The sequence below is a fragment of the Anopheles gambiae genome, chromosome 3, assembly GCF_943734735.2.
Source record: "Anopheles gambiae chromosome 3, idAnoGambNW_F1_1, whole genome shotgun sequence".
Taxonomy (NCBI): Eukaryota; Metazoa; Arthropoda; class Insecta; order Diptera; family Culicidae; genus Anopheles; species Anopheles gambiae.
Window position 1 is genome coordinate 13821524 of NC_064602.1, and position 12841 is coordinate 13834364.

Here is a 12841-nt window from a genome sequence, read left to right on the forward strand (position 1 = left end):
CTTGATTTGCTGCACGATTCTGATCGGCTAAGATCTCCACATATACGAAGGCAAAGAATCCTGTGAGCATTTTGTTCTAGCTCTTCTGCTTACAGGGTCTCGGCACATTTGGACAGCAAAGTATGATACAGTTCCATCCTCAAACTTTGTGACAGGATTCTCAGAACATGTAAATCTTTTGCTTTAATATTATTTCTATGCTGTTGCTGGTTTGCAATATGTTGCCAGGGTCGCTTCATCACTTTGATCTCGGTCTTAAAAATTTAACGAAAATTGTCTTCCATGAGGTGCATGTTTTTGGGAATAGAATACGATTCAGTTACCAAAACTGGTTGAACATTTTTGAATTGAGTTGAATGTATGGCATTTGGATTATGAGATTGTTCTAAGAACTTAACATTCAAGAAACTCAACTACAAGAAGAGGTCTAGCGTTCATCAAACCAGATTCCTGGAATTTTTGGAGCAAATAATTTTCACCATAGGACGATTAACCACTTCGGAACGTTTCTCGCAAAAGTCTTCTTTCTTTTTCAACTCTCATTGGTAATTTGAAAAGACACTCTGCATAACACAGTCAGTTAATTCGAGAAGCCACGATGGCTGTTGCATAGAGCATCTTGATTGCTGGAGTACACAAAGCCGGTGGATAAATATTGGCAAGGGAAAGTTTTGTAATAAAGAGGGCCATTCAATGGAGTTTTTGGCTTCAGACAGATTTCGTGAATGGCAAGGAAGCATCTTATCGTAAGTAGCGCGAACTTTCCTTTGATAGACTACTTAATCATTCATAGCTCAGTACTCAAAAGTGGACCTGACTCGACTGCAGAACAGTTTTATTGCCACACAGAGTCGTCTAAAGCTCGACCCTCTTCAATCCATTAATGTCGTATTAGTAGCTAAACAAATAGCATACAATCATACGCTCTCGTCTGATTTGACGCAACAATCGTTGACTGTTTATGTCTATCTAGGCCACTTATGTGCTTGCCATTGCAGTTATCCAACTGTCCCAAATATTATCTATTTTTACTAACCCACACATTACTTTTCCATACATTCTGAGATCCTCATCATTAAAACATTTGTTAATACTTTGAGCCGCGATCGTTAACAACCCCGAGGTAGCCCGTCGAAAAAAAGCTTGCCCTGAACAAAGGCGTTTTTCTTCGAGCAAACAATTCCCCCACAATGCGGAAAGCGAAAAGAAGACAAAAAAAAGAGTGCTTTTGTCCGATTGCGGTAAGCAGTTAGCGGCTCGTTGGAATCCTTTTACCATCCGTTCTCATCCGTTCCGTCCCCTTTTTTTCGTTTTGCCCCATCCTCAAACATCGGCTGAAGTGTCCCCGTTGGGCCATTTTGGGTGTATTTTATGTGAACTCCAACCCCGGTCCGTCGGTCGGGTATTATTTTCGCTCTGTGAAATGGCATTAAGATTCATCGCATGAAGCATCCGCCTTTTTCCTTCGGGAGGAGAGCAGTAGTGAGCAGTTGATCAGATTTTTTTTATCCATCCATTCGATTGCGCCACGATTGTGAAAGTGGCGAGGGAGATAGGAAGCAAAGCAAGCAAAACTCCAGATACGAAGGGATAAGATGCCGAAGAGTGAACGAATGAGGGGAAGGGAAAAAGGGTGGGTTTGAGGGAGCGGGAAGAGCGTGAAGGCAGTATATAACTTGCTCCAATTTCATTCGAGGGACCTGTTTTATTTACTCGCCGGCTGGCAGACGGAAAAAGTTAGTCTTCAGTAGCTCAGCGAACGATGCTGGCCCTTGGTTTCGGAGCTTTGCCGGGAAACACGACTTAAACTTTAGTGACAGTTGTTAAACTGTTTATGTTGTGTTGGAAAATGGTAAAATATTAGATGTATCTTATCACGACATTGTGACGATATGGTGTTACTATGCTTTATGCTTTTTAGGATTGTGTAAGGAAAGCAGTACTTACGTAAATTTTTACTTTATTTACGAATATTTTTTTAAGTTCGTTTTTGTATGTAACTCAACTACATAATATTTGTCTATAAATATAATAATACTTTTTAGTAAATTATGTATTTATTTACAAAAGTCCTTCAAACATATTTTTAACTAACTTTTCGACAAAGGATCTTTTCCTCCACTCTAAATCACGATATTTGATCTCTTTGTTAATTAAATGCGGTTTGTTCACGAACAAAATTAATGAACACCTCGCCTTATCATTACTTTATATTGCCTGCTTCCGGCAAAGTGCGTGAAAATGCCCGCGAGACATCTTTCACCGCAGAGCCCGAGATGCCAAAAATATGATATTGATATTGATTACATTTTTAACCTGCCCGTAAAAAAAACCCTTCGCTCACCCATAACAAGCCAACACCAAATGCCACGATCTTTCTCGAGACAGGTAAAATTTAATTTATTTCCCCGTACGCTGAAACCTGCTGGAAAGGAGTTTTCCCGTTGTTTTTTTTTCTTTCTTCCTTTCGGGAACGCAGCAACAGTGCGCGCGTCTTTATTGCGCCTCCCAGCGGAAGCTGTTTGTCAATGATTTATCTGTGTAATGGTAGCGTCGAAAGACATTATGGCTTCACAAGCCTACCCGTGGGAAAGCGGGACCTCATTTTGTGGTTCGTTTGCTCGTTTTTTTATCGTTTGGTTTCCCTGCCAGCGGGAGAAGTTTACCGTCGACAAGGAAAACAGGACCGTCAAACCATCGTGCTCACCTGCGAAATGAGCTAGCGGGCTGGGCGTCGTGCTAAGGAGTTGAGCGGTTTGACTTCGCCCGAAGAAGGTGTTGGTTCTCTCTTCTGGATCTGCTTTCATCTACCCGTCAGAGAGAAAACAAATGATCCTGCCGTGGGTCGTTGGGCGTATGACTTGACATTTGGAATCAGCCGTTTGGAGACACTTGCAAAGAGACACATTTAAATTCAGGCCCAATTCAGCGGCGTAAAATAACTTTTGTCAATTAGTACCGAAGCTTAATGCTAATTGAGATGCCCGGTTGGGTAGAAAAGAGGCGGCCTGTTGTTTATGGCCATTCTATTGGAAAGGGAAACGTTTTTGGGGTTTGAAGTTTTAGGCGTGAGCCATGTCAAAATTGGAGAAGAGGGTTTAATGACAGTTTTGATCGTGAACGAGCGATGTGAGTCGGATTATGTATTGTAGAGGAAACGGTACGGAAAATAGGATGAATGATCCTTCGGAACGGATTCGTTCCTTTTTGTATGGCACATATGGATTAAAATATCATTTGACTCGTATGGGAACGTGAATTGATGAATATGCGCATTTAATGAGCAGCAGAAAGGCGAAAGCCGATTTCAGCGCTTCTCTTTTATTTCAATACGCTGCTTTTATTGTAGTAGACAGACTGTTTTGAAGATGTAATTTGAGCTTCCATTCCATTTGGTATTGTTCCATTGAGTGAGTATAATAGGAATTGAACAAGAGAAACATCATCTCTGTATTTAGACGATAAAAGTCGTGTTAAATTTGCTATGTCATGTGTTAAAATGCTGTTAAAATTTCTAATGAGCGAGCAATATATTGACGTTTTTACAACTAAGGTTACAATAAATTAGGTGGACAATATTTACAGTATTTACGTCATTATTTGCTTTCTTTGCTGAGATACATAATTGGAATAGAGCAAGACAGATCCAACTCGAATGGTGGTTTGGTTATATTAATATATTTTTTTTAATTTTCAGTATGTTGAAAGATACAAAATAACAAAAATAATTCAATTAGAAAGAGACATTTGGGGTTGTTATGTAATACTGGGTAATCCCTCAGAACGAGTATCTCTTATTAAGAGTTTTTCGCATATCGAGTGAGTCGCTGGAACGGATTAAACTCGTTATGCGCCACATTATTGAACTCATTGTTGTTGGCAAAGCTATTTTTTTCAGTTGATTTGTTCTCTTATGTTACCTGCAATACTTTTATTGTATATCATTCCTCAACAGATAAACCATGTTGTCTATATAACATTACAAGAATCTTTGATTTTTTTCATTAAATTTAAATAAAATTTTCTCCAATAATTTGAAGTAAATTTAACCTAAAAGTCATTATTCCTAAACTTCTACCCCTAGTACTAGTGTAAGATTTACTACTACTACTATTATTACTACTACTACTACTGTACTATTTTTCACAGCAACAAAGGTAACTAGGTAACTAAAGAGTTCAACACTGAAAACAATCATTAGAGGATAATCGCCATACAGCGATAATATAGGGATCAGTGACAATGGCAAAAAGGACAATGGCAGAAAAGAGAAATCCAGCGCTGAGACAAAAAAAAATAGGATCACTATAGTATCGTGACTCTCGTGAAGTAAAATGGGAGAAACTAGGACACTGACTGGCGTTAGGACATAAACAGGGATTGAACATCACTGATTGGGCGTAAGGCAGAGGATGTGGACTGGAATTGAAAGTAATCTCGAAACAGGAAATAATAACTTTAAGGGATAAGGCAGCACACATAGTACATTTCTTTTAAATTGTACATCTATCGAATGTCAATTTTGGGGAAAATCAAACTGTACATCTCAGGAATTTAAACGAAAAAAAATGTTTCATTCTAATTAATAGCCTACCTAACTATACTGAAACTTTCCACATCAAACTCTTTCCTAATTACAATCTCAACTCCTTACTGCCATTCAAAGGGGTAGGAAAACGACACTGAAAACATTCAAACCAACTTCCATCCCAACAACAACCCATCGAATGGAAACACTTTAATGTGTGCACAAGCTGCAACAAAGTTTTGTAAAACACAATACTGCCCGGACGCGAGGAGCGCGTTAAAAGGTTAGCAAAACTGCTGCTTCTCCCCTTTTTGCACTGCCGCTCCGATGTCGTTGCACATAATATCGCTTTTCATACGACCCGCCAATGCTTCCACCATTCGGGCTACAAAGTTCGAGAGCAGAGCAGTTTGGTACAGCACAGAGTACAATCATCGAGTACGAAAGCAAACGATGGGAACGATGCTTCACAAGACACCACACACAGACGCACACGAGCACCCACTTGGGTAGGGAAGAGTGAAAGGCGCTAAGAGATTCGCCCAACAAGCGTAATGCAAAAGTGCAAGCGTGTGCTTTCCTTTTGTGGTGCATCGGCGCACAGCTTCCTCGCTTTATTCCTCGTGTTCCGCTTTTAATATGATCCCAGATATGCGGTGTGTGCAGAAGACAACGGCAAGAAAATGAAAACGCCCGGAACAGGTTCCCGTGGCGGGCGAACTATGGATGTGCATGCGGATTAAAAGTTTGCACGGTGCGAAGTCTGCGAGACGAACGCGCGACTGCGACCTCCGCTGCGGTTCGATGTGGTTTGAGATGAGTTCTTGGCGCGTTTTATGCTGCTATTGGGGTAGTGCTGCTCGGTGCCGTTAGCAAAAGGTCAATATTGTTTGTGTTTCATTATTTGTAACGTCCTGGTTGAAGTTGTTTACACTGTCACAATGTAGTAGACGAAGTTTGCCAGGGGAAAATGGATTTGTGGAGTTCGATGCAATACTTTCTAATTGTTCATGAAATCATTTTTATAATACAATTATTTTGAAATATCGATTGAATGTTATGTTTGTGACAAATTATTATGTATTTTATTTATTCAAATATTCGTTTCTTTAGTTTTTTCATCACTATAACAGATTTTTTATCATTTAATTACATTTTTCAATTTCATTATTATGACTGTTTGTTTTATTTTTGTTCAATTTCTTTTCATATTTAAGACTCATATTCATATTTTCTGTACTTTTGTTTAACGTTTTGCTATTTGTTCCACATTTCAGAGTGTTATTCTAGATTAGAAATATGTTTTAACTTTTTCATTTTTCTGTAGTTGTTTCATAACATTTACTCTTATTTTCATTTAGTATTTCTTTTTCATTGTTGTTGTTATAGCTATATTTTCATTTCATTTGATATTTTACGTTACAAGTAAAACTTGTAGTGTGTCTAATACCTTCGGTTTATCTATTGTTTTGAAGTATTCAACAATTCTTGCCAGTTTTGTAATTAATTATATTGTTTTTATTTTTTTTTAATCTGTTTTTACTCGTTTCTTTAGTTGTTTTAGAACATCTATATTTATTTTCATTTCTTGTTTTGTTTTTTTCATTATTGTTATAGCAATATTTTCATTTCATTTACTATCTTCTGTTACAATTAATACTTTTTTATTATTATCGTTTTATCTATTGCTTTGATGTATTTGACAATTTTGTGTTTGATTGTATAATATAATACTTGTTTTCAATTTGTTTTTTTTGTTACTCCTTCAGCAGTTTTTTTTATTTTTTTAATATTTTTGTTATTATATCGTTTTATGGCAAAGTAAAAAAGGCTTTCTTTACTCTTCCAAAATACCGATAAATATCTTAAACTAACATAGTATTATCGTTAATAGCTCAATGCACTTAAAGACGTAAATGAACGTTTTACAGACATAATTAAACAGTGAAATAAATTTGTACCAAATTTTCACCACACAAATCGTGAAGCAAAGCGCACTGTCCACAGGCGTCTTGTGAAGCGCACTCATCGGTTAGTGCGGGTGAAAATGCACTGCATCAGTAGCGGTCGGTGTATGCGAATCGTTGCAACGCAATCGCACTCTACAATCAAACCAATACAAAATGCGCCCGCTTTACCATTATTGCACACCGCTGCTTTACTGCTGCCTGGTGCTGCTAGTGTCCTTGTGCTTGTGTGCGATCAAAACCGAGGAAAACTCCAGCTGTCCCGCTTGTGGTTCGTATTCTACCCGCTCGCTAGCACGCAGGGGAAAAAGGTGTCCATGTATTAAGAGTGCTTTTAATCCCTCCACCCCCATTCCATCCTCCATCTCTCGTTCGGTAGTTTGCGGTAAGGTGCCGAACCCACCGTTACCGAACAGTTTGCGCGTGATCGGCGGTAACACTTCCGACATCGACCAGTACCCCTGGATGGCTGCGCTCTACTATCGGCAGCAGTTTACCTGCGGTGGAAGTTTGATTAACGATCGCTACATCCTGACGGCGGCACACTGTGTGGCCCGGATGGATGCGGCCGGGTTCGAGGTGTACCTGCGGCGTCCGAACATTGTCACCCTCAACCCCGAAGCCGTACACCGGCGAGTGGCACGGATCGTAATGAACCGCTACCAGGAGCTGCGGAACAACAATGATGTGGCGCTGCTACTGCTGCAGGAGCCCGTCGGGGTTGCGGATGGGCTCGTGCCCATCTGTCTGCCGGTGGATGGGTCGAACTTTGACGGCAAGGAGGCCATCGTTACCGGCTGGGGTACGACGGAGAGTGGGGAGCTGTCGGAGCACCTGCAGCAGCTTACCGTGCCCATACTTACGAACCAGCAGTGCCGGAAGTCGGGTTACTTTCGGTTTCAGATCACGGCGAAAATGTTGTGCGCCGGGTACCTGGAGGGGGGCCGTGATTCGTGCCAAGGTGACAGCGGTGGACCACTGCAGCTGGCGAAGGGTGAAGCGGGCCAGCAGCAGATTGTGGGCGTTGTGTCCTGGGGCAATGAGTGTGCCCAACGAAATTATCCCGGTGTGTACGCGCGAGTTACCCGGTTCGTGAGCTGGATCCGAAGCCACAGTCGGGGGGCTTGCTGGTGCACTAACGGGTAAAGGGATGGAAGATGGAAAACTTTGTGGCTGTGCCGGTGACAGCGAGCAATTAATTTCGAGCAACTCTTCAAGAATGAGGCAGAAGGATATGTGTGTGTGTGTGTGTGTGTGTGTGTGTGTGTGTGCGTGTGTGTGTGTGTGAGAGAGAGTGTGTGTCTGCAGAATGAACCTTTTGGAGTCGTTAGAAAAGATTGTGATGTGAATTTTTAAAATGGGTGGAAAAGCGACTGCACATGAGCGGTGAAGAATGTGTCCCGACCAGAGCAGCTCCAACAGGTGCTTTGTTGTGTTCCCTTCTCGGTAAAGTGTCTTCTGTCGAACGAATCGTTCTTTGAAATCAAATTTAAGTTAAATTTCCTGATTTAAGAGGAACATTCGAAGGAAATGATTCCCTCCCATTCTACAGAAAGCAAGCGATACTCCGTCACGTGCAAACGATAAAACGATAATGATTTGACAGCGGTACCATCAACCGTCAATCCCAGTTTTAACGTGAATAAATATTTTAAACGAAACTTTCTCGATTGGTTTTTACTTTACTTAGCTGAACCAGCCGCGTACGATGAACACCAACACCGAAGCATTGTACTTCGAAAAGCATTAAATTTGTAGCAGAATCGGTTCGTGGAGCCGTTCTGTTGCAGTTGTAATAGAAAGATTCCTCCCCTTTGTTGTTGTTCTTGTCTGGGTGATGAATTTATGTCAGTCCAATTGCCGGCGATTGAGGTTCATCGTACACGACTGGATGGCTGGCTGGCTGGAAGATGATTACCATCAATCAAAATGAAATCATAAATCAAATGGTACAAAATTCAGCAGTTCGTGAATAAATCATGCGTTTCGTCTTCGCTGCTGCTGCTGCTTACAGTACTTAGTGTAATGAAATTCTTAAAGAGAATAGAAGCGTAGCTTCTGAGATAAATAGAAATGGCATAGCAGAGCAGTGGCAAACAGAAGTTTGGTTTAAAATTCTAAAATCAATAATTGCTGCTTTCGTCGTAGATGGGGAGGTCGCTTCAATTTCAAGTGAAAGATTAGCTGATTCCAGGTATATTGATACTGGAGATGGTACAGCTGTATCGGATTTCACGCCCGAGTTTACCGTGCTATGCCTTGATACGAATTTTTAGATAGAAATATATTGATGAAGTATTTGTTTGCTTTTTTAGTCAAAACTCTCAAACAACACCTTACATTGAAATAACTACTAACGCCGTATTGGTTACAAAGCGATGAGTATTTTACACGATAAACTTTTCATGGGTAACGAAGGCGATACTATACCTAAGGTTTTTATACAAGCAATGAAAAACTGCTTGGAACAATTAGACATTCACAAATATCATAATAATAACATACAGTTATGCTTCAAATTACGGACAGCTTCAAATTCCGGACATTTGGCATGTCTTTCTTGAATATCTTCAAATCCAGTCCCTGGTCATGCCGGTTTTTATTTTTTAATAATTGCCATGATGTACTAGAATAAATTAAAAATGTGTCTGGCCCCTAGTAGACCCTGATGCTGCTGTAAATAAATATTTTCTGTTGGTATTCGTAGCAGTTTTGCTTCAGAGCCAATGTTATTTCTTCGATAATTCCTTTTAAACGCGTCCACGTGCATTGAGATACATCGGAATCCATAGTTGAAGAAGTTATCAACGCGAAAACAACAGCGTTTTACCATATTGAGTTCTGAATTTTATTAAAAAACTATTTAATTATGGTTGGAATACTATCTTATCTTGTTTTAAATTCTAGACAGCCGAAGTAAATTGCGATTTATTGCATAAAAACATGTTTTTACACAGCGATAATAACAAGAAAACAACGATATTTGAAAATATATGTGGCAAACGCATTGATGGCCTCAAACGGGAAAGGCCGTCAATTCGCGTAGCAGTTCTTGGGTTCCTACGAATCTACGAGTGCGAGAGAAAAACAGCACCCAAACCCCGTTGTTTTAAGACCGATGTTCTGTCGATCTAGGAGGACTCTGACATCCAGAATCAAGAGTCCAGACCTTGAAACAAGTTTTACACTATAAAGGTGTAGTGTGCATGTAAATTTGAAGGTTACAAAAAGAATTTTGAGGCTGTCCAGAATACGAATCAAATCGTCCGTAATTTGAAACATGAGCTCAAAACTGTTCGGAAAATGAATAAAAAAATCGATGCATTTTCATGAGTTTTTACAATGTTTAGAGTATAATTACTGGAAATCCTTTTTTCTCAAAAGAAGAAGGTTCGCTCTAGTAAAGTGAGTAATACAGAGGCTAGACCGATTAAAATTGAAATAAAAAAATAGAACCAAAAATGCCTTAAGTGTCCGTTATTCAGCAGTACGGTATATGATTTTTGTATAGTTTTGTGTTATACTTTGAATTGAGTGAAGGAACTTAAAACATTTAGCTCATGCAATCTTAAAATATATTCTCTAAAATGATAAGTGTGTTAATTAATGCGATCAGTTATATTTAAATTATAGTATTAATGAAATGCGATCTGTACAAATGTAAACCCTTAGAAAACGAAAGATCTGTCTAACACCACAAATATTCTTGCAAACAAAATCAAATTTTATAAAAGTTGATGTTTAGAGGGTTTATAGCAAGTTTTTGCTATTGAGGAAAATAATGGTATAATATATTAGTTAAGGCAACCAACACATATGATTTCTCGAAATTAGCTCATGGTTTTATAAAAATAACAATATGTAGGTGTCTAAAAAGCACAAAAATAATCATTTATGTTTCCTGCCCCGATAGTGTATTATAGCATATTATAGCATCTAGTTTTATTTTTTAATTTAATGTTTTCACTCTTCGAACTACTCTTCGTGGGATCTGTTGATTAGAATCCCGAATTTCATCGAGTTGAGCTCGTATTAAGCTTGGCTCTAGTTGTATAACAAAGAGTGAGTAATCGCAACTATAGTTTGGTTTTTGTAAGAATTATTCATATCATTAATTACCAGAGTTTTTACCAACATTACATACTTCGCCTTACGATACAAATCTACATTATATAGGTTTGTAATGCGTAATACGTAATGTAAAGGATTTCATACAGACACACAATGCAGATTCAATCATGGGGGAACGTGTTTAATTTTTAAATGAACAATTTTACTTTAAATTAGCATAGTCTTGAGTTTGATATGCTATTATAAAACCCTAGCATAGCGCAATTAGGAAATATTTATAATTTCTCTTCTAAGTTAAAAAGAAAAAAAGGTTGATATAGTTTGTCTCAATTTGATATTGTCTCAATTTGTTATTATTAGTTATATATTTTTGATACATCAATCTGATCCAGCAGTAAGGGAATGAATGGTTAAAAAAGGAAAATTTCAAGGAATATGAAATAATCTGAACAGAGTGGTGAACTTTAGTTAGTTGCAGACGCTTAACTGAAGATGAATCTTTCAATCAATATCAGCTATACTTTATAATCTCTAATCAGTCGTTTGAATGGGTTCATAATAATCGTCACAAAACCGGCACTTAAAATCGTTTAAGTGCCCATTTTTAAGAACATTTCAAGGCTCTTCAGTTTTCTTTCTATTGTCGTGTTAAAAAGGCTTTAAAATTGGAATCTCACATTGAGGACCTCCTACCATTCTTCACAACAACAACAACAAAAAAACACACGCCCGGATGGGAACACTTGTAAAAGCACGCGCGACTGCCAGTTATGAGCTAAAAGCTTCACAGCGAATTACGTGTACGGATCTCCGCCAAAGAAAAGCGGCAGTTAATCGAAAGACATTGCACGAAAGCGTGTTGCCGCCCTGCGCCCCATACGTGTCGTGTTGTGTACACACACAATTGGCTGGGCCCTCAATTGATAGCTTTATGTCTCCGGTCGCTCCGGTGTATGCCATGGGAATACCGTGGAATCTTAATTTTTCGCCAACCGACCCCGCTTCTACCACTCTCTCCCGGTGGCACAAAGGGGCCGGGAACTTTAATCTTTTCCCATCGCATGCTATTGAATTGCCGAAACGGTGGCGCGTCGAGCGCTCGGAGCGATGCGATGGGATGCTTTTTCGCAGAAGCCTTGAAGCTTTGTTGTTGTTTAGGCAGTCACGTTACGGTGAGCAAAGTCGAAAGGCACCCGTTCGGAACGGAAGCATGCTGGGATTGGGTGGTCGCGAAAGTTTGATGCGCTACGGTGGTGCGCATGCGCTCGCTGGAAGTGTGCGTGAGTGCCGGTAGGGTTCGTTCGTTTCGACCACGTTTGCATTCGTACGTGTCGGCGTTTCGGTACGCTTCATTCCGGTTTCAGTAGGGCAGTGGTGCGGTACGTTTGCCCGCTAAGGACGATCCATAAGGACCACTGGTCCTTTTTGAAGCTTCTATTTGGAAGCCAGGACTTGGGTGCAACTAGTGTGTGTAGCTTTTTGGCTTTAGTTAAGTTAAAATCTCGTGCAAACAGTGTGCAGCTTTTGATTAGCTCGTGACCCAGAAGTCACCCAAACGATTTCAATCCCAAACCTAATAAGAAAATACAGCAAACTCCGACCGTATTGCTGGATGCAGCTTGTCTGCAGTGTCAGCCCCATCCTCCAGTGGCATCATAAAAATGAATTAAAGTTGCAAGCACGACCAATTGGGCGACATTGTACAGTGGTGGAAGGCGCCAAGCGGAAGATGTAAAGTGCAGTGGGTGTGGGTGTGTGTGTAATAGCGTGTGAAGCATGAGGTAAAGGCCAACACGATGTTGCCTGGCGTCAGTGATCGGTGGGCAAGCGTGTTTTAACGGCTTCGGCTTTATCGTTCGCCTTCATCGAAGTAATTGATCATTTGGATGCACCGACCGCGAGTCCGGGTAAGGTGGAGGTGAGTACGACGGCGGTTCCATCGTCGAAGCCTTACAGCGTGCTGGCGATGAGAAAAGCTGGATCAAATATTTATTACCGATACGATTCGTTGGTTCACGAGTGAGAAGCACTACGAGGTAGACGGGTGACATGGATAACGGTGTAAAGCAACATACAGGCCCATATGGCTTAATGTTTTGATTGTGATTAAACAATGATGATATTGATGATGATGATGATGATGTAAGTAACATATTGAAGTTTGATAGCTTCATTTTCCAAGTAATTGAACATTTCTCTAGCATTAGGATGACATACCAATTCTTTTGTTCCAAACTCCTACGGAGTGAAAGCGGATAACTGAAACTGTTATTAT

The 12841-nt window shown here is 39.9% G+C and overlaps 2 protein-coding genes across 3 annotated transcripts in view; both read left to right on the forward strand.

Moving 5' to 3' along the window:
* LOC1275499 (synaptotagmin-5) overlaps nt 1-12841 on the forward strand; it is a 31163-nt gene that overhangs the window by 5805 nt on the left and 12517 nt on the right. Inside the window, exon 1 of one of the 2 annotated variants that reach the window (XM_061660557.1) lies at nt 11928-12484. The exons of the other annotated variant lie outside the window; for it this stretch is intronic. The gene's annotated coding sequence lies outside the window, so the exon portion shown is untranslated. Of the gene's footprint in view, nt 1-11927; nt 12485-12841 lie in introns of those variants that run through there. 2 annotated transcript variants of the gene reach the window in all.
* On the forward strand, nt 6392-12486 carry LOC1275498 (trypsin-7-like). Its single transcript, XM_061660561.1, has 2 exons — nt 6392-6766; nt 6875-12486. The coding sequence occupies exons 1-2, from the start codon at nt 6652-6654 to the stop codon at nt 7639-7641; spliced, it is 882 nt and encodes a 293-aa protein (XP_061516545.1). The 5' UTR covers nt 6392-6651; the 3' UTR covers nt 7642-12486.

What these genes read in the sequence shown, in the direction of transcription:
- LOC1275498 (XM_061660561.1), top strand. Translation starts at nt 6,652, where the DNA reads ATGCGCCCGCTTTACCATTATTGCACACCGCTGCTTTACTGCTGCCTG. An exon ending in CTCCAGCTGTCCCGCTTGTG is followed by an intron (nt 6,767 to 6,874) that starts GTTCGTATTCTA and finishes CTCGTTCGGTAG; the next exon opens with TTTGCGGTAAGGTGCCGAAC.